The following is a 26,836-nucleotide window of genomic DNA, read 5'->3' on the forward strand; positions in this document are numbered from 1 at the left end:
TAAATTAAGTGTCTTGACTGTCATAAATTATGTAAGAAATTCAGTTTTTATCAAAATTTATGTTTTTAAGCTTTTGTCTCTCCGAGGAGTTCCTTAAATTGCAGTTTGACCAGGCTCTATACTAGTGACAAACTAACTTTCTTGATATCCCAAAAATTGATCATGGACAGTTCAGAAAATAGAAGCTGAACATGTCTAAGAAATTCAACAGGGTTAAAAGTCATCTATATATAGTTGTGTTCACCTATCAACCGACCAGTAAAAAGTCCCCCCCCCCCTTTTTTTTTTGAAGGTCACAACTGACTCTACGCAGTATGTGGTCTATAATATGTCAGTTTTACGCACAACGAGGGTAACAAAATTAAGATGTGATTTAGTTTATTTTCTATAGTCTGTTTTCTTTGTGAATGTAAATTTTGTAATGAAGATGTTATTTTTATATATACAATTGTATGTAGAAATCCAGAGGAAAAATTCAAGCTTTATTTTCAGTCATACTGATGTGCCATTATCATACATTTATCATGTATATATCAATAAAATCATCAATTCATCACAAGATAATTAAAATCAACCATAACAAACCATTTTACATACTATTAGGCATTATAGTCTTCGGCATTCTATTTTTAGATGCAACCTCAGTTTTCAACATCTGATTGGTTATTTGAAAATGCTTTTTTTCAAATGGACCAATCAGAGTGTTTTTAAATCATGACAAGCCTAAGTGCACTCTTTTTTATCTTCATTCCAGAAGAGTATAAATGTAGCTTAATGTATATAGCGAGTAAAAATGCTTTGTTTGAATCTTGAGCTTAGAAAATTATAATTTAACAGTCATGTTTTAATGTCTTTATTTTATTAAATATTTTATTTATTAGAAAAAGAAATCAATAAATGGCTGCTTGCAATTTTGTTTATGCTTACTTTCAAGTTTTTAAAATATTTTATGCAAAGTTTGATGTAAGGCTTGTTGAAGATTATCATTATTTATTAAGAATTTTATAAGTCGTGCTTGGTACTCGTAATAATAGAATTTAATTGTATGGTTAGACTATAATTAATGATGTCATATAACTATACGATGATGTCAATATAATAATAAATAAATGTCATGTAATCAATAACAATTAATAATGATTCATGATGTGCGTACTAAGTGTCTGTAAATGTTTGATATTATTGTTTTGAATAAAGACTAGAAAAAGAATTAAGTATGCCTTTGTTGTTAATTTACATAATTCTATATTGATGTTCCCAATTTAAATTGATATGGACTAATGTAAATATTAGACTTCTAAATCTCTGTTTCTGGCAACAACATTTTTACACTCACAGGTATATTTTCTCACTTTATTCTCCTTTACATTCAACAACCAAAAGGGTTACTTCCTTTCTTTACTGAAATTTGTGTTGCACAAACACCAAAGGTCATATGACACTTTCAGGCTTTACTGGTGGAGGACGACCTCTGGTGCATTTCGGGCACAAGCAGGCACCTTAGTTTGAACCATTGATATTCTGTAGCTCAGCTGGATAGCTTCACGACATGAAGGAATCCAAAGTCTCTGGTGGGATTCAAACCAAAAATGTTGAGGAACAAGTGGCTTGAACAAGCATTATTTGTAGAAATCATTCATACACCAAGTCATTTAGATTTATGGTTCTTTGACTCTGCACTTCCTCTTATTAGTCTATTTCTGTATGAAGTTTCAATCAAATATCATTGACAGTTTAGAAGTTCTACTCCAATCACATCAGATAATAACAACACGATCTGTCAATAAGATGTGCTAGCTCAACTATTACTAGTACTGTCTGTAAGTGGGGAAGATGGTCACTAACAAGTATTTAAAGTTTCAAAGCAATACCTCAAAAAAGGGTATTTAGGCGAAAAAGTGGGGTGGTACAATAAACTTAACCAAAATTAAAGGGGTGAACAATCTTGTCAAAATTCTTGACAGAGTTATGTCCTCATGCCTGTAAGTTGGGATGATGGTCAAAAACAATTATACAAAGTTTCAAAGCAACATCTCAAGGGGTATAAGAAATAAGCGCAGTGGTACAAAATACTTAACCAAAAGTGTGACCCAGACAGGACACCCAAGTGAGTAGGATAGCTCTCCCTAATATACATGTATAAATATTTAGTCAAGCTAAAAATAAGCAAGATAAAATTATTGTTTCTTGGATACTGCATTTCCTCTCTCTAGGGTTAATAAGGTAAGAGGAAGGTGATTCAAACTAAAAGATCTTTATGTGTAAACAAACGAAAAAAAACAGCGAAATACATCAGGTTGAAATTATGGCATTTTCTATTCAAAAAGTGGATTGTATGAATAGATTATGTGTTCACATTTATGAAATGAGCCGTGTCCTTTCAGCTACAGTGTATAATCTAAAATATGACCACCATTAAGGGTCCTATAGTGAGCCACAAATGAAGTAGCTATCCAGCTAGCTTACGGAACGTGGGTGGTTCTACTCAGATGCCCGTTCGTGTCTGAAATAATGCACAGAGGGGCACCTGAGGTCTTCCTCCACCAGTAAAGCTGGAACCTCGCGATATGACCTATACTGTGTCGATGTGACTTAAAACCAAATCAAACAAACAAACAAAACAAATGAAGTATTTAACATCAATGATTTTTATCTTACAGCCACTTAAATTATTTGTATTTTTTTTCAATATTCAAAGCATACTGTCACTAGACATCAAATGCAAAATAATTAGTTCTTGTAAACACCACATTTACACATTTACTCAAACACTACATTTACTTCATCATTTATGACTCGCATACTTTGAAATAGAAAGTTAGCCGTGACCCTAACTGTTATGACATCAGGTGACGCTCAATACCAAAATAGATGAAAACATACACTAAATGTTTTCCAACAGCTAGTCGGCTTCGCCGTTAAGATTTTATTAATTTGTAAGGCTAGTTGCATGTGAAGTATGTCTACAAGCAGAAGTAGTTCATAATTTTTACTAAGTTTATTACATCATACCTTCAGTTATAGCACAATAAATATTGTTAATTTAAAATAGATTATAATACAAATGCATCTTGAAAACTACTCGCTCTAACTTTTACCTAGATTAAGCAATTCCCAACAGGGCATAATTTTTACATTTTTTTTAATTGAAATTTCACACAATAAAGTCTTATGTTTCACATCAATCAATTCATAAGTATGACAACTCGTGTAACAGTTGTTCCTTGGCAATTAACTTTATATTAAATATATAAATAACAATCATATAAACAACTGTCAGGTTGCATTAATTTTCACATGTTACAAGGTGACACTGACATTATCTGATAATATTTATCCTCCTCCTATTTTTAGAAACATCCTGACTGTATTACTTCATTTATTCACATTGCCCTTTTGTAACCGTGGCAACAATTCAGTAAGGGTTTTAACGTTGGTCTCTATGTCTATTTCTATGTCTGTCATCATAGTTTTGACCATGATGACCTTGACCTCTGTCATCTCTATCACGATAGCTGTGACCTTGATCTTGACCTCTATCACGATAACCTTGACCTTGATCTCTGTCACGATAACCTTGACCTCTGTCTCGATAACCTTGACCTTGATCTCTATCACGATAACCATGATCTCGACCTCTGTCATCTCTGTAATTGTTACTTCTACCTTGCCATTGACCTCTATCTCTTTGACCCCACTGACCTCTTCCACCTTGATTCCTATTGTCTCTACAAACAAAAAAAGATATAAAAATTTATGCAATAAATCTTTAAAAAAAAAAGTTAATGGACAGTCTGTCATTCAGGAAAAGTGCATTTTTTTTATATTTTCATAATTTGGTAAAAAATATCCAGAAATTCCTTGAGTAGGTATTCAGCGGAAGCATTGTTCTGTTGAGCATATGTAACTATTTTGAAATTGTCTATTTTTCCCTAACAAGACATTCACAGATTAAAAGTTTTCAGAGTATTAACTTTAAACCATGTGACAATTACCAATATGGAATGCACTTGACTTCTTTTGAAATTATTAACTCGAGGAATTTTCTTATTCAACTGCTTTATTTAGCCATTCAACATTATGGTGTCCAGTCAGAAGGTTGGCATGACACAATACCAGTGGCATAGAGCAAGTATCCCATTCAATTGCCAGTACTATGATAGATGTACATAAAAAGAATAAAATATCTGGGCTTAATTTGTATATCAAAACACAAGCCCCTGTTTAGTAATGCCAAAGCCATACACTTTGTATTGACAAGTAGTGTTATGGATATACATGTAAACAATTTGACAGTGTGACGAGATATTACCTTTCCTTTACTTAAATTCTGCTCTGTCATTTCCGTGATTTGTGTGGTTGTTTATCAACTATATATATAACAGTAAACAGTATACATATTCAATGATTCGAGTTAAAGAACCATTGAAATATCGTTCAGAACTATGTGAACATGATCCGGGTCGCGAAATAACCTGACAATTGAGCGTAGATACTCAACTGACCAAAGAATAACAATAATAACAATCAGATATGTAGAAATATATCTGAACTATAATTCCATTATAATAGATGCAGAAAGTATACACTAAAAGTGTCACTATAACACAAAGATGTGTATTATTTACATTTTCTTGCAACGAAACTACCATAATCATATTTTGGAAAAAGAGTGACTATTATATAAAAATCTGCCAATATTTTATGTCTTTATTATTCTATAAAAGAATAATAACATTTTAGCGGATCCTTGACGGATCTATTTTGTCTGACGGCGTATGAGCCATGACTGTGCTATGTTTAGCGGAACGCATTGATTGGTTAACTAATTCCGTTGTCGAATCTTATTGGATAAGAGTACTTTTGAATGTTTTAGCGGCGGGCAAATTTCATTTCGGAATTAACACGCCAAAGTCTATAAATACAGACGCTCAATTCAGTTGAGCAGCTTTTCCAACCGTGAAACACGGACTAACAAGGTTATTATTTGAACAGTAGCTCAACCCTAACTAAAAATCCGCCAAACAACGGAAATCCGTCAAAACTTGAACAATCCGCTAAATAAATATTCCGCTAGAAGTTTTTTTACTGTAATTTACGCGAAACACGTTCATATAACCCCCTTCTTTAACAACTTTACATTGACGAACTCATTAGATCTACAATAATAATACCAAGGGCAATAATTTACATGTTTTAAAGTATTTAATTATCCTGTTTTATGCATTTGTTTAACAGAAGATCTTAATAAATAAGATTAACTGTACTTGAGCGTTTTGGTATTTTCAAGTGTTTATATTGTTTTTCATTGATTAAGTTTTATGGTAAATTACCGTACCATTTAACTTCAGTAGCCTTAAAAGTGATCCTGACAAAATCATTTCAACAGTGACAACGGTAACAGTATGTACAGTATGAATCTAATTTTGAACAGATAGAAGATAAGATGTGATCCAATTCATCTAAGACACATTTTCATGAAAGGGAAATAACATGGAAAAAATAGATGTCATAGTTATGTGACTTGCCAAGGTCACAACCTTTGTACTTGTTAGTAAGAGTGTAAATTATACAGCCATAGTATCAATCGACAGAGAAAATTTAAGTTATTTAGAAATTTTGACAGGTTATATACAGTGTATCTCTATATAAATGGTTGCTTGCTAGTAGGTGAGGGTTATATTGCGAAGAACAGTTAATATTATGGCCATATTATCGCATATAACCTATCAAAAAATCACAAAATTTATAATACACCATATTTCCTTTTTAGAAGAAAAAATATGATTTCTTCATAAATTAATTACAGCTGTGTATATAAAACTATATAAAAGTCCCAATTATCCAATGAAAAGCGACATTACAAAGTGAAACATGCAGTATGACAAAAAATGATTAAATAGTAAAACCTGTTGTCAAAATTTTTTTTTGATCTGGTAAAATATCTTGTTATACATGGACATGGTGGAATAGGTTCTGAGATGGTCTGCTTGTAGTCAGGATCGTCATCTGTGTACCTGTAATATACAATATAGTAGTGCATGATGATGAAATTCTGACTATTTTTAGACATGATTAATATATGCCCATTATAACAGCAGCAAACAGTGATGTCTAGTATTGCCTGCCCTTTAAAAGCATCATAATACAATGGTCCAACAAATTGTATTCGAGTTCTGACAAAAAAGTAACTCAGAATCTGGACAAGGCATCACTAAATCAACCCTTACCATCCTAAACATCTTAAACATCTTTCAATCTTGACAAAACTATTTATCATTTTGAAAGAATATCAAAATATGAAATGACAGAATAGTGCAGACCATGATCAGAGTGACGGTTTGCCAGCTGTTCTTGGTCTGCACTGTTTGCATTGGTATCAGCAAGCTCAAGGGAAACTTGACAACAATGTGTGGTATATATCTGACAAAAAAAGATTATCATGAGTAAATCTTAGTCCAAAAATTTAGATCTTAACGCGCTTGTGATAGTTGTATGGACATAATTATGCTTAGTCCATCAAATTCGACTTGTCAAGTAGGCATTGAGATTATTTTTGGACGGTCAATGTCTTTTTCCAGAATGACAGTAGGGAAAAACAGTCTCTTAAATGAGGCAAACCTATCACCCTTAATTTATTAGGCTAAATCATGCTAGGCAATAGGGATCAAAAATTATTTTCAGAGCCACTCAACCTGTAGGACTAGCTGCTGCTAAATTCTACCAGCGGGCTATAATTTTCAACTTGTCTTATTTTAAATTCTCTCAATTACTAACCATAAATACAAGTGGATGAGCAGAATTTTCTATCCCTCAGGCAAGCTTTCCCAGAGAACAAATATTGCAAATCATACTAGCCTGGGGTGTGAAAATCCTATTCTGGACTTGTCTGACTCGGAAGTTATCCTGGCAGACTAGTACAGATTTTTCTATTGAACTTGTTTGTGGACAAGAGAAAATCTGTGCCAGTAGAAGACATGAAATACTGCATTTCTACCCCTTATCAATGAGGAACATTCATTCTAGTAGATTTAATAAGCAACTAAATGAAGATATTTACAGGCCCGTCGTCACGATTTTGTGATTGGTGCGGCCAATTTGGTAGATTTTAGCCAGAATCTAGGGGGGTACGGGGGCATGCTCCCCCGGAAATTTTTTTTATTCTAGGATGCTCTCAGGGGCGTTTTCCCGTATATTTGGCACATTTTACAGCCTGTCGATAGAACATGTTATAGTAAAATGTCAACGATTTTTTTACAGATTTAAGTGCGTCGTAAGTTTTAAGGGTGAAATTTAAGGTTTGCATAACGGACAGGCAGGTGAACATAAAAGATGAATACATGTAATTGGTATATGGCGAATGAAAAATAAACATTCTAACACTATCGGAATTTTTTCTATACATGTATAAACAAAGCACGTCCGAAGCGTGCATTATTCTACAACAATGCACTCGCCGTTCTTATTATCTCCCTGTGTATTTTCATATTTATTCTTTTGAGCTCCGAGAATGTCCTTTCACTGGTAGCATTAGTAGCAGGCATTACTAACAAATTTTTTAACAACACAACGACCTCGATCAGTTCTAGCACCGATTGTTTTGACACAAATTTCAAAGCGTCAGGTAGAGTAACAGTACTATTTTCTGATTTGTCAAAATGTGAACGTTACAGCTGAAGCTGCACCTCTAAGATGTCTCGGTTAATATCGTTGCAATATAAATCACAAACAAAACCAAGTTTTCTAGTGAACGGTCTTCAAAGGTTGTGCGGCCTTAATAAATAAACCCTCCACGTTCTGAAGTACGCGATATCTCGGTTGGTCAAATCTCTCTTTAACACTGGCCATGGCAAGATCGATTGCTTCAAAATACTTAGGCCGGAACACGTCCTGCACTGTAATTATGTAATAGAGTAATTGAATGAGTTTATTACTGAATTTATTTTAGGAGTTGAATGAAAATTTATTTTATTCAACGAGTTCAATAAATTCAGTAATGAACTTACATGAATTCAATATTCTGTTTATAACATACCAAAAATAATTTAAGTACCTTTTGAAGTGAAAAAGAACCATTTTTCATTGACGCCCATAGAAAAACGCTAACATTTATATAGTGTGTATAACGCAAATGACGTCAAAATATATGCACGGCCGTGCAATACCATTTTCAAGGAGTCGCAAAAACGGCACGGATATGTGATAAAAATATGACTTTTGAACGGTTGCCGCGTACAATCAATAAAATATTATCAAGTTCTCGGAGAATTCAGCCATACGAGTTCATGCAAGATACTCATAATGCACATATATATACATGTATATACGGTGAACTGTACAAAGCCACGTCGATGTCAATTAACTTCACACTTAACTTCGTAGGACCCCTACATATACCTGGTCAATAAACAGTGTCCATTTGTTTCTTCGCGTCATGTTTGTATGTTACCGCGTATTGCATAAGGGGCCAGTTAAGTGTCAGATTGCTAATCAGCGATGCGTGTTTTTCTAATTTTTAAAATTTTTTTTTTTTTTTTTTTTTTTTACTCATTTTTTGGCCAAAATATTGGTCCGGCCAAGGCCGGACCGGCCGGACCATCGACGACGGCCTTGATTTACCTAAACGCAAACATCTGATCATACAGTTTCTCTAGGTCCTCTTTTATTTCACCATCATCAGCCATAGTTTATGTATCTGGAATAATGAAATATTAATATTGTTTGAAAGGCTCATATAACAAAGTTACAGAAACCAGTTTTTTTTAAAAATTTTGGCCTGGGTGTAAATAGTAATGCAATTGAATATTATCGAAATGATCCACAAGATTGATCAATGCAAACTGTGAATTAGCTTTTCTCAGTTGGTGACATTAAGCAGAGAAAACTCTAAGTCGATGCTTTGTAATGTCATGAACTGTAATGTCATGGACTGTGATGAGGGTGTAAGAGGAGGCTCTCCAGAGTGACTTGCTCCAAATTGTCACTGTTTAAGCAGGGATGGTAAAACTGATTGTCCGTATCACCCAGGTGGTAACACAGCCTGTACTGACAAGTGGAAATTTTCAAGAATTAACTATATAAATATCATGCGGACAAGTTAAGAAATACTTGAGACAAAAACAGACAAGTAAATTAAAATCAGATTTTGCCAACCCTGGTTAGTTTACCTTCCAGTTAAAATCTATGGAGAAAAGTAGTTATTACATGTATATAGGCAATTTCCAACAGCCTCGCTGTTGTGTTAACCGTCTAGCAATGTGGTTGAGTGTCAACTTTGTAATCGAGAGGTCCTGGGTTCGAAGCCCGGTCAGTGCCTGAGGGCCGTGAATGAACTACATACATATATCTTAACTTGCTTAAATCACAGGAACTTGAAATTTAATCAATAGATCACAAAATATGCGTGTATTAGTGATATAGCCCTTACCTCTATATAAAAACACATGTTTGTGATCTATTGATTAAATTTCAAGTTCATGTGCTTAAATTTACAATAGATCACAGAAGATATTTATTGAGTTCCGGGTTCGAATCTTGGTTAGGCTGCATATTTTTTCACCTGGTCAAAATATAGCATATGCTCTCACTGTAGAAGCAGGTACGTATAGTACGTTAATATACGTACCTGGTAGAAGTAAAGACATATAAGAATTAATTTCTATTTCAGACCAAGGTACAAAATGTAGATCAACTTTGTTTACAATTTTAACCATTTCCTTGACTCAGGCACTAAAAGCAAACATTAATTAATTATCTGTATAAAATTAAAACCATTTCAAGCATTGTTCAAAAGACATAATGGCCAGATTTCCAGGCAATTTGAAATTTTTACTACCTGTCCACTTTGGGTTTCACTTTTAAATGGTACCACACTCACAATGAAAGTACTTCAACTACCACAAGCAGATCGGGAACCAGCAATCAAGCGTTTAAAGACAGAGACGAAACTGGCCGGATATTTTGTGGTAAAATTGTTTCTTTGTTGTTATTTGTCATGACCCTAAGAAATGACTTGTTTTTATTTAAGTTTTTTCAATGCTTAAGATAAATATTCTCTTGTGTGACAGTAGAAAAAGAATAAATGGTTTAAATTAATGTAAAGTTACTCGTGCGTAAGTCAATTCGTACCTGATTTATTCGTACACAATCCCACTCATACCTGTGTTAATTTTTAATTTTATGTACGAAAGCGATATTTACACTAATAATGTCAATTTGTTTTAATGGTAGGTAAAGTTTTAGATTTAACTTTGAAATTTTAAAAGAAATACATCGAGAAAATTTAATGAGTGTAACTGTAAGTAGATCTAACTACATAAGTTCAATTCTAAATTTATTCAGCAAGTTCAATAAATCAGTAATGAACTTACACGAATTTAAAATTCTATTTATCGCATACAAAATTGACGCACCTATGTATATAATGCTAACATTTAGTGCGTCTTTACACTGTTTGTATAACGCAAATGGTGTTGCAACAAATTATAATCACGACCGTGCAATACCATTTTTACGGAGTTGCAAAAGCGGCACGGGTATGTGAACAAATGTTTTACTTAAAACAACGCAGATGGTGTTGCAACAAATTATATGCACGACCATGCAATACCATTTTTACGGAGTTGCAAAAGCGGCACGGGTATGTGATCAAATGTTTTACTTAAAACATCACTTTCAAATAGGAACTTCCATAAAGACTTGATCATCGGAATGGTATCAGGGTTGTGTGAGTGCAACAGAATAAGTCATCATACTCATTGTGCAATCGCAACTTTTCCATCAGTCTTCGGATAAGGACCCCAAACACAATAGTATAAATACACAGAACGGATGCTGTATTTCAGTCTAACCTACGCAAAGAAACTTAACATGTAAACAAATAGCAATTTGATGCTGGGAGTTGTTGACAAGTTTATTTCCAATATTAGTAAAAGTCCACCTAAAATAAATGAATTCATAGATACAAAATCAAACATTACATTATTTATATATTTATTATTATGGTTGTAGAAACTGAAAGAACAAAAAATTAACCTGTTGACATTTAGTAGGATTTGTTTAAAATTGTACATCAGTGGGCATTTTTAAATTACAAGTTGTTAACAGACATATTTTCAATCATAAGAGTACCGAAACAGACATTACTTTTCTTTTTGATGTCAAATATATACATTAGCGTACATTACATTTGTTTCTGTTTACATCTGAAACCACATTATAGAACTAATTTCAATCCGTATTGTTTCTGAGGTTATTATTGATAATAGCCGAGGATGTTCCGATTGACTCATTGTGAATGCGTAATGTAAAGATAATAAATAAATTTAAACTTTACAGATGTCAGATATGAAAGATGTTTGCATCAGGAACTCAGAGGAAACATTGGATGTTCACTGGGGTTTCAGAAATAGATCTGCTACGTAAGGAAGCAAATGAGAGATTCATTAAAATATTTGGAGACAATATGGATGTAAGTAGCCTACTTTTTGCTTCTTTTTCTTTTTATGCCCCTGGCATATAGTAATTGAACCGTCTGTCCGTCTGTCTGTAGAGGTTAACTTAGAACGGCAAGTTGGATTTTTCTTAAGTTCTACCTGTACCAATAGCTTCTTAGTTAACACACTTACTAAAGTTACATAACTATGGCTTCCATATTTACCAAGTTATTGCCCTTTTCAGCACTTAGAAAATGAATAATGGTTAACCTAAAATGGCAAGTTGGAAATATCTTAAGTTCTATCTATACTAATGGCTTCATAATTTACACACTTACTTATCAATACAAAGTACATGATATTGCCAAGTTATATAACTGTGTCATCCATATTTCCCACTTATTTCCCTTTTTTCACTTCGAAAATAGGACCTTGTCTGGTTAACCTATTCCGGCAAGTTGGATTTATCGTAAATTTCTCTTAATTGTTTAATTTATTTAATGATATCTTGCATATTTGGTAGGTGGATACCTTTAATGGTCCTCTTATTTTTTGTGGAGTAAGTGGTCTCTAGGGTCAAGGTCAAGGTCACTGGTTTAGAAAATAAATTTAAACATTTTTGCTCATACAGCCTTTATTTTTGGTTGATGTCTTTCCATGTTTAATACAAACATGCCAAGGGAGGTCCTCCTTCTTTTGGTGTAGTAAGGGGTCATTTGGGTCAAGGTCAATGTCACCAATGTCAAGGTCACCAATGTTAAAAATAGATTTTTACATTTTTACAGGTGTATTAACCATATTCTATAGACAGATGTCATTTATTATTGATAGGAACATAAAATTTGATGGAGTTAGTGGTCAGTTGGGTCAAGGTCACCAGTGCTAAAAATAGATTTTTACACTTTTGCTCATACAGCCTTTATTTATTGACAGATATTTTTCATATTTGGTAGGAAGATAACTTGCATGGTATTCATCCTTTTGATTTGCGTAGGGATCAGTGGGTCAAGGTCACTTGTGCTAAAAATAGATTTTTACACTTTTGCCCATACAGGCTTTATTTATGGACAGGTGTATTTCATATTTGATAGGAAGATAACTTGCACGGTATTCTTCCTTTTGATTTAGTTAGGGATCAGTGTGTCAAGGTCACTAGTGATAAAAATAGATTTTTACACTTTTGCCCATACAGCCTTTATTTATTGACAGATATATTTCATATTTGGTAGGAAGATAACTTGCATGTTTTTCTTACTTTGGATGGAGTTAGGGGTCAGTTGGGTCAAGGTCACAAGTACTAAAAATAGATTTTTACACTTTTGTTCATACAGCCTTTATTTATTGACAGATTTATTTCATATTTGGTTGGAAGATAACTTGCATGGTATTCTTCCTTTGGATGGAGTTAGGGGTCAGTTTGGTCAAGGTCATCAATGCTCAAAATAGATTTTAATATTTTTGCCCATACAGCCTTTATTTATTGACAGGTGTATTTCATATTTGATTACTTTAAGTGAGGAAGCAATTTACAGCTTAGATGCCTGAAATAATGCACAAATTTTCTTTGGCATCAGATGTCTTCCCTCACCAGTTATGCTTGAAAGTAACCATATGACCTTTACTGTGTTGGTGCGATGTAAAACCGAACAATAAATTTTTAACAATAATGATATTACATTTTTTTTTTGAACTACTAGTATTCAATTTTTAGCTTTGAAACAGACACATTTTCACAATTATCTTGATTAATTATTAAATATATAATTCATTATTACAGGAAAGCAGTCGACATGAGAATTTCCTTAACCCAGCAGAAGAAAAACTTTTAATGCGACATTTTGAATTTATTTTGAGGGAATTCTGTAAGAAGTTTAACCCTACAATGCCAAAATATGTACAGGTAACTACAGTTTATAGTTTCGACCTGTATATCCGACACAGTGAATATATTTATGTTTTAAGACACTTATTACACCTTAAATATCTTGAATGGTCTCATCTGTCTATAGACCGGACAAAACCATTTATCATTTATAGGGGAATTTTTAAAATGTACTAGTATACTGACTGAATAGCAAACTGCAGAAAATAATCAGAAGGCATGGTCACATGGGTAGATTCAATTGCCTTTCACATGGTAGAGGTTAATAGAAATGAATCAGATATGTATAAAAGTATATTTACTGAATAAAAGTCCCAACTAGACAACTGACATTGTAGTTTTTGCTGTATAATTCGAGCATTATTGGTGGTGCAATATAATATTTGTATGGACATGATGAAGGAAAATTTCTAATGCATTCAATAGTGTAATGAAGTTAACAAGTCAGACTAGTAATCTATGGATTGCTGGCCGCATAGGTTTGGACCGAGTCAGGGGCAAGCCATTGTTTCCTTGAGCAAGCAACTTTACATTCATTGCTTAATACTGGTTTGAACAGATTCAAGAGTGTTTCAATAATCTTTTAAGTTCCAACATAGACAAACTAAAATAAATTTGTATAAACTAATAGCATAAAAATTTAATTTGATATTTGTTTATTTTATTAACAATGTTTGATACAATTCCTTTTTTCCTACAGGGGACTGCTCTAACGTACTTCAAACGGTTTTATATCCATAATTCTATAATGGATTATCATCCTAGGGATCTCATGTAAGTGTCTTGTCTTTTGTTTTTTTCTTAGTGCAAAACGCTTGAAAAATGAAAGCTTTTTTTTCTAGACTTGTTCAGAGGAGAGAATGTAATTAAGAATGTCCGAAATAACTTTTAGTTCATCTCATCAGTTGTGGACTCTGGTAGAGCATTTTTAATGCAATTTAGATCACATTTTATAGCTAAACTATCCTGATAAAAGTCATGTAATACTTATCACCTAAGGGCAATAATGGGTTAACTTTTTTTTAAATTTAGTAGGAGCTAACCCATTACTGCACTTTTTTTTACTATTGCCCATATTTAATTGCAATTGTAGCAGTAATTTTCTTCAAAATAATGAGGCTAAGACCTCTTTCCAGATAAGTGAGACAAACTACTGGGTGTTGATTTGTACAATATGTCCCTTGTTTAAAAAATTTGTCTGATTTTTCTTGCAGGTTGACTTGTGTATACCTATCATGTAAGGTAGAGGAATTTAACGTGTCTATCGGACAGTTTGTTGGTAACCTGAAGGGAGATAGGGAGAAATTTGCCAACATTATCCTCGGCTTTGAACTTCTCTTAATGGATAAACTACATTATCATTTGACTGTACACAACCCATTCAGACCCCTCGAGGGATTTCTCATTGATCTTAAAGTAAGTAAAATTGTTCCATCTTTTGATAACATATTTTCAGCCGCATGTCTCCAAATAGAGACTTGTTTCAGGACAATTTTTTGCAGTTTTGCCCATTGTTTTCTCAATGGAAAATTTACAATGCAAACTGATTTAGACATTGTACTGTTTCCTGTTTTATTTTGAAATTTGTAATTTTTTTAAATTTGCATTTTGATAATAAAATCACCCTATTAACAATGGACATTCAGCAGTGTAAGATATTTGAGCAGCGTCAGGACGAAACCAACATAATGGGTTTGCAACCAGCATGGATCCAGACCAGCCTGTGCATCCGCGCAGTCTGATCAGGATCCATGCTGTTCGCTTACAAACCCTAAAACAAGTACAGAAACTGATAGCGAACAGCATGGATCCTGATCAGCGCAGGCTGGTCTGGATCCATGCTGGTCGCAAATCCATTATGTTGGTTTTGTCGTGACGTGGCTCATTTTATATTGTACTATTTTTACAGACTCGTTATTTCAAGGATAAACCAGAGAGTGTAGAGAGGTTTAGAAAAAATGCGGAGGAGTTTGTGGAGAAATCTTTGTCGACAGACGTTTGTCTTATATATTCACCTTCACAGGTATGTTTGCATGTTTGTATAGGTTAAAACAAGGATACATATACTTAATACTATAAGTGCATTGTTGTATGTTGTTTCGCTGAGTCCTTTAAGTTGGTGACTTCAAAATCATTTGCCACTCTCTCTGCTTTGGGTTCAAATATCATCGCTTTGGGTTCAAATTTCATCACTTTGGGTTCAAATTTCATCATGGATTTGGAATTCTTTTAATGTGAGGAAGCTGTCAAGCTAGCTTACAGAAAGTTGGACAGCTTTATTTATTCTTAGGTACATAGGCCTGAGTAATAAAATATATTACATCTGAAATAGATATATGATAACCCAAGAAAAATAAATCAACATGTATTTCTATAGTTATATGTAATATGTACATAGAAAGGGAATGAATGGAAATATGTTAAACTTTATTTAGCAGAGATTTTATTTGATTTTTTTGTTGACTTTGTATCTGACGTGTAAACATTCTATGCCTTATCCCATGTAGATATCGCTAAAATTTTGTTTTTGTTTATTATGGAAAACTTCGAACAATGTTTTCATTTAAAGAGATGAAACTATTCATGGATTTAACAGCAGTTGCGGTTTAACTCCAGGTGGCTAAAACATACTTTACATGGATAAAGGCAAGAGGGGAATATCTTCATCCACTAGCGTTTCTTTTCATTTTTATGGACAAAAGATTTCTGATCGCATGCCAGGAAGAAAATTTAAGCTTCGTAAATCCATTGCGAACATTAAAATAATAGTAGTTGATTATCTCTCAGGATTTCTTGTTTTTCTTATCTTGAAAATTATTTATTTTTATTTTCTTTGTTATTTAACTCTCTGGTTTAGATTGCCCTGGCTGGAGTGATATGTAGTGCTGGTGAAGAGGGGATAGCTCTAGATAAGTAAGTGCAAATATATACAAAAATGAGCAGCATCATGACAAAACCAACATAGTGCGTTTGCGACCAGCATGGATCCAGACCAGCCTTGCGCATTGGCATAGTCTGATCAGGATCTATGCTGTTGGCTTTCAATTTCTCTACTTGTTATAGGGTTGGTAAGCGAACAGCATGGATCCTGATCAGACTGCGCGGATACGCAGGCTGGTCTGAATCCATGCTGGTCGCAAACGCACTATGTTGGTTTTGTCGTGACGCGGCTCATTAGTAATATAAAGTTTATTTTGTATTAGTTTAAGACTCCCTATCTTCTCAGTTAAAACAGTTCATTTTGAGTGTTGGATGCACTTTTTCGTCCATGGAGATAAATAAGATATAAAGTTGAGAAACCCATTGTTGTGTGTTATCTTGAAAAGAATCAAAGTATTAATGTAGGAAAACAGTCAAACTTGTATTAAGCGAATGCGCAAGGGAAACACCCAAAACGGTCATTTAATGAAACAGTCTCTTAAGACAAAGCATGATAAAAAGTCAAAATTTATACATGACATCTTTCTTTTGCTGTGGGAATGTTTTTCAACTTCATTTATATAGATATTTAATAATTAGAATGCTCCGATAATCTAAATGAATGCTAATGTAAAAAAATAACTTTCAGATATTTTACAAATCAGTTTTGATCCATTACGTACATGTTTGACATTTTTCCAGAATTTTAAACTTCTCTGTTGTATTTCCTTGTCTCCAACACGAAAACCCTGATAAGTGAAGCTTTTTTCTGTTGTGCATTTTTCATTTGAAATAAACAAACTACATCTGATTGTAACAATTAATTTAATTGCTGATCAAGTTCAAGGTCAATTTAATGCAGTCTAAATATCAACAGCTAAGCGTATACACCATCTGAGTAGGGGCGGAGCGTTGCATTGTTTTATCAATATTACTGGATAATACAAGTCATGCGTATACTTACCTTTATTTGCATACACTAAAACGGTTTGGCAAATAGAGTTTTTCACACATTTATATATTGTGTTTTGATTGTTGACATTTGTGACATTATAAGGCGGCTTTCTCTAAAAACACAATTACTTGACATGTTAAAGTGGTTGTTTAATTAAAAGATTGATCTCAATTAGCTGACTAATTAGCGGTCGTTGGTCGCGTTGAGCAAAAGTCGCTTAATACATTAAAGATATAGAGAGAAAATGAACTGGGGGAATTGAAAGTGGCCGCTTAAGACAAAAGTCGCTTAATACACGTGGTCGCATGGGCAAGTTGGGGTGTATAAGGATTGTTCACAAGATGTATTAAGTTTGTTTGCTGAAGTAATAAAAAAAGATGTTAATATGTTTTGGCTAACCATGAGGTGAAGCCAGAAGGGCTTATAGAAGTAGCAATATTGATTTTGTCAACCTCAAAACATGTTTATATTGTAAAGTAGTATTTCCAGCAATTAAATTTATGAAAAATAAAAATAAAAAAGGACCACAGTACTTTTTTTATAATTTTTCAAAACAACCTTTGACTTTGTGAAGGGGAAAATATAGCACAATTAATCTAAAAAAGATAAATCAAATTTTCCATTTTAAATGTAAAGAGTAGCAACCCCAGCTTATCCGATAATCAATCGCAAATCAGCTGGAAATCCACTTAATTTTGACGGTCGGTGTACTTTTTACATCATAAAATCATTATTTCCAAAGGTATTTCAAAAGCAATTACACGCTGTGAAAGGTAATAAAATTGTCTTTAAGATGGTATAGATAAGATCATAATCAATTTTATGTTATGCCATTTGCCCCTGTTTATAACCACTGACCATTGGTGTTGTTGACATGTTGTTGATAATCGGCAATCATGCCTATCGCGTGTGACACCCATCAACTTCAAACAGAAATGCGGCGGTCTGATTCCTATTTAATATTCATGAATTTAATTTTAGAAGACAGCTGATTGGCTGACCTTTCCCAAAGGTGTGTCTTAAATTTGCATATGACCTCTAGCGCCTACAATATAGTCCACCAAAGTTGAGGCCAAAATTACGCTAAAAAAGATCGTTTTTGTTAAATTAAGATTTATTTTCTTAAATTTAAAGGTTTAACAAATCATTTGATACCAAAATTATTTTTCGGAACGAACTATAAGTATTCCGCGTTTTAATTTGAAAAAGCACGTTGTCACCCTCACTGAAGTTCATTTCCGTTCTGCCATATTGATTAAAAAAAATTAATTGAGGTCAAGTTACCTTCAGCTGATATAATTGTTTTCAACAAACATTATGAGAGATGTTTATTTGGTAATTTAACTTCTTTTACTGAAGAACTTTTTTTCTGTTCAAAGGGAACATAAAGGGGAAAATAAAGTATTTTTAGCTTAGTGAAACAGCCTTTTGGCTTTGGGAAACAGCCTGTTTCAGTTAGCTTGCAGAAATTGTATATTAAATTAGATTTATATTCATTATAATGTTTCATTTTCAGTTATGTTACCACAGTTTTATTAAGGGGTTCTCCAACAGAAGAAATAAAGAAAATGGCTACTCAGATTAAAAGTAAGTAATATTACATGTAGTATTAGGTGATAGATATAAAATATCGATGTTAATAATAGATCAGGAAATGTTTGTGGCAGTTCTTTTAAGAGATCAGTATCTACATGTATATTAATAAAGAACTAGTAAACTTTCTGGAATTGGTATATCTAATTTTTTAGCTCGACTATTCGATAAGAATAAGTAGAGCTATTGCAGTCACCCGAGCGTCGGCGTCCGCGTCGGCGTAACCACTTATGTTAAAGTTTTTGTATAGTTAAAATATTTTCAAAGTCCATTGACATATGGCTTTGAAACTTTGCACACTTGTTCACCATCATGACCCCAACCTGTAGACAGGAGAAGGTAACTCTATCAAGCATTTTGACAGAATTATGCCCCTTTTTCGACTTAGAATTTACGTTAAAGTTTTTGTAATAGTTCAAATATTTTCAAAGTCCAATGACATATGGCTTTGAAACTTTGCACACTTGTATACCATCATGACCCCAACCTGTAGACAGGAGAAGGTAACTCTATCAAGCATTTTGACAGAATTATGCCCCTTTTTCGACTTAGAATTTATGTTAAAGTTTTTGTAATAGTTCAAATATTTTCAAAGTCCATAGACATATGGCTTTGAAACTTTGCACACTTGTTCACCATCATGACCCCAACCTGTAGACAGGAGAAGGTAACTCTATCAAGCATTTTGACAGAATTATGCCCCTTTTTCGACTTAGAATTTACGTTAAAGTTTTTGTAATAGTTCAAATATTTTCAAAGTCCATAGACATATGGCTTTGAAACTTTGCACACTTGTTCCCCATCATGACCCCAACCTGTAAACAGGAGGAGGTAACTGTATCAAGCATTTTTTTTACTATCAAGCACTAAGAATAGTTGAGCGTTGCTGTCCTACCGACAGCTCTTGTTTAAGCTTCAAGTGAATATATTCTATATTATCTTTTGCATACCTTTCTGTTTTAAGTACCCCAGTTGATCTTTGTAAAAAAAATCAAATTTTGTGATTTTAGGCTTTTGCTTTGAATCTCAGTGGAGTCCCTTTAATATAGCTAAATTTCTATAATGGACTTATCTGGCATAGATTTGGAACAATCCATTCTAATTTTAAGGGGACAATACTGATATAAAGTTGCCAACTATATAAAGCCCTGTTAGACTGACTTCACTACTGTTGGAATAGACAAGTTACAATTCTTGGTTACATTCAGATAGTTGATTATAACATAAGTTTCTATATTTAACTCACTAGTGTTTCTGGAACTATATTGCCTTCAAAGTATTTTATGTTATGTTTGTAGGAATTAAGAGTATAGTTAAGAATCAGGAAGCTCTGCAGCGTGAGTTAATCGGTCCAGTACAACGGAAGCTTGAAAACTGTCGGAACCAAGCTAATAATCCTGAATCTGAAGTGTAAGAGTAATCTTTATATATAATTAGGAACTAAAGTAATGAGATTGAGAAATATATAAGTCAGCAGACTACTGATTGATAAAGCTTTTTTTGTTATGGCTGTGTTTGATAAAGTTCTGTTTTGTTAAAGCTTTCATTGTTAAAGCTCTGTTTGTTAAAGCTATTGGTGTTATAGCCTTGTTTGTTGTAGCCTTGTTTGTTTTAGTTAGCTTTGTTTGTTGTAGCTCTGCTTGATAAAGATCTGTTTGTTATAGTTAATGTTTGTTATTTTTCTGTTTGTTATAGCTCTGTTTGTAATAGCTTTGTTTGTTATAACTCTGTTTGTTAAAGCTCTGTTATAGCCTTGTTTTCTGTAGCTTTGTTATAGCTTTGTTTGTTGTAGTTAGCTTTGTTGTAGATTTTTTTTGTTATAGCTTTGTTTGTTATAGCTTTGTTTGTTGTAGCCTTATTTGTTATAGTTTTGTTTGTTGTAGATTTGTTTGTTATAGCTTTGTTTGTTATAGCTTTGTTTGTTGTAGCCTTTTTTGTTAGCTTTGTTGTAGTTTTTATACGCCCGTTTGAAAACGGGACGTATTATGGGAACGCCCCTGGCGGGCGGGCGGCGTCCAATTTTGTCCGGAGCATATCTCCTACATGTATGGAGGGATTTTAATGAAACTTCATAGAAATGTTCACCACTATGAGGAGCAGTGTCGCGCACATGAACCAGGTCTCTAGGTCAAAGGTCAAGGTCACACTTAGAGCTCATTGAAAAATGCTTGTCCGGAGCAAAACTTCCACATGTATAGAGGGATTTCAATATTACTTGGCACAAATGTTCACCATTGTGAGGCGGAGTGTCGCACGCAAGATTCAGGTCCTTGCGGCCAAGGTCAAGGTCACACATAGAGGTCAAAGTTCAGATAAAATTATGAAGATGTGTATATGGACCATTTAGTCATCATTTATTGAGGGATTGTAACACAAATGGTCATAATCAAGACTATGGCTGTGATACATATAATTTAGGTCAATATATACAAGGTCAAGGTCACTAAAGATGATGAAATATCCAGATTTTGTGCGGAGCATATCTCCTTCACACATGGAGGGATTTTAATGAAATTTCATAGAAATGTTCACCATTATGAGAAGCCATGTCACGCACATGAACTAGGTCTCTAAGTCAAAGGTCAAGGTCACACTTAGAGCTCATTGAAAAACGCTTGTCCGGAGCAAACCTTCCACATGCATAGAGGGATTTCAATATAACTTGGCACAAATGTTCACCATTGTGAGGCGGAGTGTCGTGCGCAAGATTCAGGTCCTTGCGGTCAAGGTCACACATAGAGGTCAAAGTTCAGATAAAATTATGAAGATGTGTATATGGACCATTTAGTCAGCATTTATTGAGGGATTGTAACACAAATGGTCATTATCATGACTATGGCTGTGACACATGTACTTTAGGTCAATATATGCAAGGTCAAGGTCACTAAAGATGGTGAAATATCCAGATTTTGTGCGGAGCATATCTCCTACATGTATGGAAGAATTTTTATAATACTTTATGGAAATGTTCACCACCATGATATGTATTGCTCCATGCATGATCCAGGTCAAAGGTCAAGGTCACACTTAGAGCTCATTGAAAAGCGCTTGTCCGGAGCAAAACTTCTACATTCATAGGGGGATTTCAATATAACTTGGCACAAATGTTCACCATTGTGAGGCTGAGTGTCGCACGCAAAATTCAGATCCCTGTGACCAAAGTCAAGGTTACACATAGAGGTCAAAGTTCAGATAAAAATTTGAAGATGTGTATAGGGACCATTTAGTCATCATTTATTGATGGATTGTAGCACAAATGGTAACTGTCATGACTACAGGTGTGACACATTTAATTTAGGTTAATATTTGCAAGGTCAAGGTCACTGGAGATGATTAAATATCCAGATGTTGTCCGGAGCATATTTTCTACATGCATGGAGGAATTTTAAAGTTACTTTATAGAATTGTTCACCACCATGAGACGTAGTGCCCTGCACATGAACCAAGTCTCTAAGTCAAAGGTGAAGGTCACAGTTAGAGCTCATAGAAAAACGCTTGTCTGGAGCAAAACTTCTACATGCATAGAGGAATTTCAATATAATTTGGCACAAATGTTCATCATTGTGAGGCTGAGTGCCGTGCATAAAATTCAGGTCCCTGCGACCAAGGTCAAGGTCACACATCCTGTGCATATCTTCCCTACTGATTTGTTTTAAGGTTCATTTAACAACACAGTGCCAAGAATAGAAACTTGCTTGCTAGATAACACTTATCCATAATGCCCCCATCTCCATCTAAAGCTTTCGTAAACGGGCGTATTTTGTGACTATGGCACCCTTGTTTGTTATAGCTTTGTTTGTTAAAGCTTTGTTTGCTGTAGCCTTGTTTGTTATAGTTTTGTTTGTTGTATATTTGTTTGTTATAGCTTTGTTATAGTCTTTCGCTATGACTTTGTTTGTTATAGCCTTGTTTGTTGTAGTCTTGTTATAGAATTTTTGTTGTAGATTTTTTTGTTATAGCTTTGTTGTAGCCATGTTTGTTATAGCTCTGTATGTTAAAGCCCTGTTTGTTATAACATTGTTTGTTATAGCTGTGTTTGCTATAGCTTTGTTTGTGTTTGTCTTAGTTTGTTATAGCTATGGTTGTTATAGCTTTGTTTGAAATGATATTCAATAAATTGCAAAGTTTTGTCATTTGCCAAACGATATCATACTCGACAACGAAAAAAAAATTCTTACGAATAAAGAACTATTCTTCAGATAAATACATCAATGCTATGAATTTGATTATGACAATTGATGTTTCATTCAGTAATTGGACTTTGAAATGATATGTAATCATATTAATAGAGATTTATGATGTTAATTTTAGTTACAAACGTCGATTGGAGGAGATGTTTGAGGAAGAAGAAGAAGAGCGGAGTCGGAAACGAGCTAAAATTGCTCATGTGAGTAAATTTATTAATCTGTAAATGCTAAAATTTGATTTTGATTCATAGATTTTATAGCACATAGCTGAACTTTTATTGATGGCAAGATGTCTGTTGATTGTTAAATTCCACAATTTCATTAAACTTTTCCTAAACTACCAGGTGGATTTTGTCCAAACTTCACAGGAATAATCATAAGGCTGCCATCTACAAAAAATGTATAAATACAGGATTCTCAAGTAGGTCACAAGTGCTGAAAATAGACATTAGAAATGAAATCTTTTGAATACCCTCTCCTCAGAAACTATAATGCCTAGAGCATAGATATTTAGCTTGTAGCATCACTCTATGGTTTTCTACAAAAGTTCCATGTAAGTAAATTATGTCCTTGCCCCAGGGATCATTAAGTTTACATTGATTTATAAAGGACTACATATTTAAAGTTTTCTTGTGTGAATCTACAATGCCAAAGAGAATAGTTTTTTTACTCAAGCATTGCAAGAGTTACATAAATTATGCCCCTAGAGTGAAAATATGACCCCCCACCCTTAGGGTTACCTAGTTTACATATACTTAGTACTTAATAAAAATGTCTTAAACATATTCTCCTTTAAAAAGAAGTAAAGAGGTTTGTTCAGAAATTGTCTACCCATTAATCAGTTATAGACTATCACCTAATTCAGCTCGTGGTAGAAGACAAGGACCCTTGACAGTTGATCTAAAGCTCTACCAACTGAAAAATATAGACTGATGAACATATTATGTGCATTTACTCTTTGTTATCCCCCGCCGATGGAATCGGGAGGGGGATATAGTTTTGGCGTTGTCCATCCGTCCGTCCGAATTTCGTTTCCGGAGTAGTTCTCTGCAACTACTGGCTGGAATTCAACGAAACTTTATGGGAATCATCTATATCAAGAGGAGATGCGCATATCGTCAGATTGTTCCGGTCAGACCCTTTAACTCAGAGTTATGGCCCTTGATAAGTTATGTAGTATGCATATAGAGTAAAAATCGTTTCCGCACTACTTCTCTGCAACTATTGCCTAGTATTCAAAGAAACTTTATGGGAACCTTCAATACCAAGAGGAGATGCGCATATCGTCTGCTTGTTCCGGTCAGACACTTAAACTCAGAGTTATGGCCCTTGATTAGTTATGCAGTATGCATATGGAGTAAAAATCCTTTCCGCGCTACTTCTCTGCAACTACTGGCTGGAATTCAATGAAACTTTATGGGAATCTTCAATACTAAGAGGAGATGCACATATCCTCAGCTTGTTCCGGTCAGACACTTTAACTCAGAGTTATGGCCCTTGATTAGTTATGCAGTATGCATATAGAGTAAAAATCGTTTCCGCGCTACTTCTCTGCAACTACTGGCTGGAATTCAACCAAACTTTATTGGAATTTTCAGTATCAAGAAGAGATGCGCATATCGTTGCCTTGTTCCGGTCAGACACTTTAACTCAGAGTTATGGCCCTTGATTAGTTATGCAGTATGCATATAGAGAAAAAATTGTTTCTGCACTACTTCTCTGCAACTATTGCCTAGTATTCAAAGAAACTTTATGGGAACCTTCAATATCAAGAGGAGATGCGCATATCGTCGCCTTGTTCCGGTCAGACACTTAAACTCAGAGCTATGGCCCTTGATTAGTTATGCAGTATGCATATAGAGCAAATATTGTTACCGCGCTACTTCTCTGCAACTACTGGCTGGAATTCAATGAAACTTTATGGGAACCTTCAATACCAAGAGGAGATGCGCATATTGTCGCCTTGTTCGGGTCAGACATTTTAACTTAGAGTTATGACCCTTGATAACTTAGGCAGTATACAACCAGAGCAATAATTGTTTCAGTGCTACTTCTCTGTAACTACTGGCTGGAATTCAATGAAACTTAATGGGATACTAAGAGGAGATGTGCATATAGTCTTCTTGTTCCGGTCAGATACTTATAACTCAGATTTATGGCCCTTTATTAGTTATGTAGTATGCATACATCTCATCGGCATTTCCAGATATTACTATTTAACACAAAGTTATGGCTCTGGTATTGCCCTGAATATTTATCAAGTTCAAAGAATATTACTTTTTATGCCATGATTAATATAGAAATAAAGCCTCATGTCTTCAGTTGTTGTGTTAATAATGACCAGTACTCGGCGGGGGATATAAATTCAACGAATTTGCTTGTTACCTATGTTTCTTTCCCTATTTGCTATTTCAGGAAGAGATGGAGAGTGAAAGAATGCTGCTTAGCAATTGATAATACAAGCCATCTGATTAGTTAATTTATTGATATCACAACAGACATTTTGATTGGCTGATATAACAGATGTTTTGATTGGACGGAAATTTAGATTGTCCAGCAGGGAAATTAAAAGGAAATCAATTTGACTATTGTGATGGGAAAGCTTTGTGTAACATATCAGATAGATGACTGTTATTATTTATTTTTTGAAAAATCAAAAAAGCACCCATTTCATAATAGCTTTAATTTCTAACTGTATGATGGGAATGGATAATTTGAGAGGCAAATTGCATGGAGGGACCATGATTGAAGCAATTTTTGCTGCATTAAAGTGCTAATATTTTATTTTCGCAGAAAATTAAGTATTTCTATGTTGATGTGCTTTCAAATATCTCGAGGGTTGTTTGCAAAACTGTTGTAAGTCCTTTATTTCATATAAGTTACTGCAGTTTTGCGGTCAACCTTTGATATACCAATTAATGTGTTCAATAGGAAAGCTTCTTGGTTAGTTCAGACTATAACAGAAGATGGAAATTCCATGTGGAATTTAACTTTTAAAGATAGAAATTTTGTTTTGAAAATTGATGTGGATTTATATATTTGAAAATAGAAATTTCATATGGATGGTTACATGTTTTAAGATGAAAATTTTATGTGGATTTTTGAACTTGAATGATCGAAGTTTATTTTTTATTTTTTATTTTTTTTTTCATTTAAAAGAATGTTACAACTAATTGGATAATTTATGTCTGATATTTTTGGATTTTAAGTGACACCAGGTTGTGTTCAAGCAGGAGAAATCTGTTAGACTGTGAAGATTAGAATTTTCAAATGTGTATCATAAATAATACTGATTTTCAGTTTGCAAAGAGAAATGGGTAATCCAATGATTGTAAGATGTGGTTTTGATTAAAAAAAATCATACAGGATTAGTAGTTGCTAATTTGCTGAGAAATTGGTAATGACTGGTTAGTTATTGAGGAAAGCTGGTCATATGGATCAAACAGCAATATATGACTAAAAATGTGGGGGGGTTGTGTAAAAACCAGATAAAGGAACAAATAAAAAGATGTGACATATTGAGTACATAATGTAGTAAATTTGTGTTATATACTTGACATGTCTTTGAAATCTGTTTTTGTAATGAGTGAATTAATGCTTACGATGAATTATTGGTAAAATATTGTTTAAGTTAGTTAGAAATAAATGTATAAAAAATAATTATTGTTTCTTATTTATTGATATAATTGTTATTGAAGGAATGGTATAGAATTGTGATAACATGTTTTTGTGTGTTAAAAAATAGTATAGATTTCTGATAGCATGTTTTTGTGCTAAAAATGATGAGCACATTTTTAACACCATTTCAATCCTGTCCTTCATTATTCTTCTTTACCTTAGGTATAGTAATATCAAACCCAGAAGA

The 26,836-nt window shown here is 33.8% G+C and overlaps 2 protein-coding genes across 2 annotated transcripts; one reads left to right on the forward strand and one right to left on the reverse strand.

Moving 5' to 3' along the window:
• Positions 1 to 2,983: 2,983 nt before the first annotated feature.
• LOC132737093 (U1 small nuclear ribonucleoprotein 70 kDa-like) lies at positions 2,984 to 9,954 on the reverse strand. Its single transcript, XM_060724335.1, has 4 exons — positions 9,836 to 9,954; positions 8,620 to 8,695; positions 5,910 to 6,017; positions 2,984 to 3,728 (listed from the first exon to the last, which is right to left on the reverse strand). Exons 2-4 carry the CDS (start codon positions 8,682 to 8,684, stop codon positions 3,428 to 3,430), a joined length of 474 nt encoding a protein of 157 aa, XP_060580318.1. The 5' UTR covers positions 8,685 to 8,695; positions 9,836 to 9,954; the 3' UTR covers positions 2,984 to 3,427.
• Positions 9,838 to 26,066, forward strand: LOC132737083 (cyclin-H-like). Its single transcript, XM_060724324.1, has 11 exons — positions 9,838 to 9,965; positions 11,338 to 11,470; positions 13,213 to 13,335; positions 14,018 to 14,091; positions 14,532 to 14,733; positions 15,227 to 15,340; positions 16,175 to 16,230; positions 18,708 to 18,778; positions 20,083 to 20,194; positions 23,096 to 23,171; positions 25,387 to 26,066. Exons 2-11 carry the CDS (start codon positions 11,354 to 11,356, stop codon positions 25,423 to 25,425), a joined length of 984 nt encoding a protein of 327 aa, XP_060580307.1. The 5' UTR covers positions 9,838 to 9,965; positions 11,338 to 11,353; the 3' UTR covers positions 25,426 to 26,066.
• The last annotated feature ends 770 nt before the right edge of the window (positions 26,067 to 26,836 follow it).

The sequence above is a fragment of the Ruditapes philippinarum genome, unplaced genomic scaffold (assembly GCF_026571515.1).
Source record: "Ruditapes philippinarum isolate M1 unplaced genomic scaffold, ASM2657151v2 ctg2594_1_1_1_1, whole genome shotgun sequence".
Taxonomy (NCBI): Eukaryota; Metazoa; Mollusca; class Bivalvia; order Venerida; family Veneridae; genus Ruditapes; species Ruditapes philippinarum.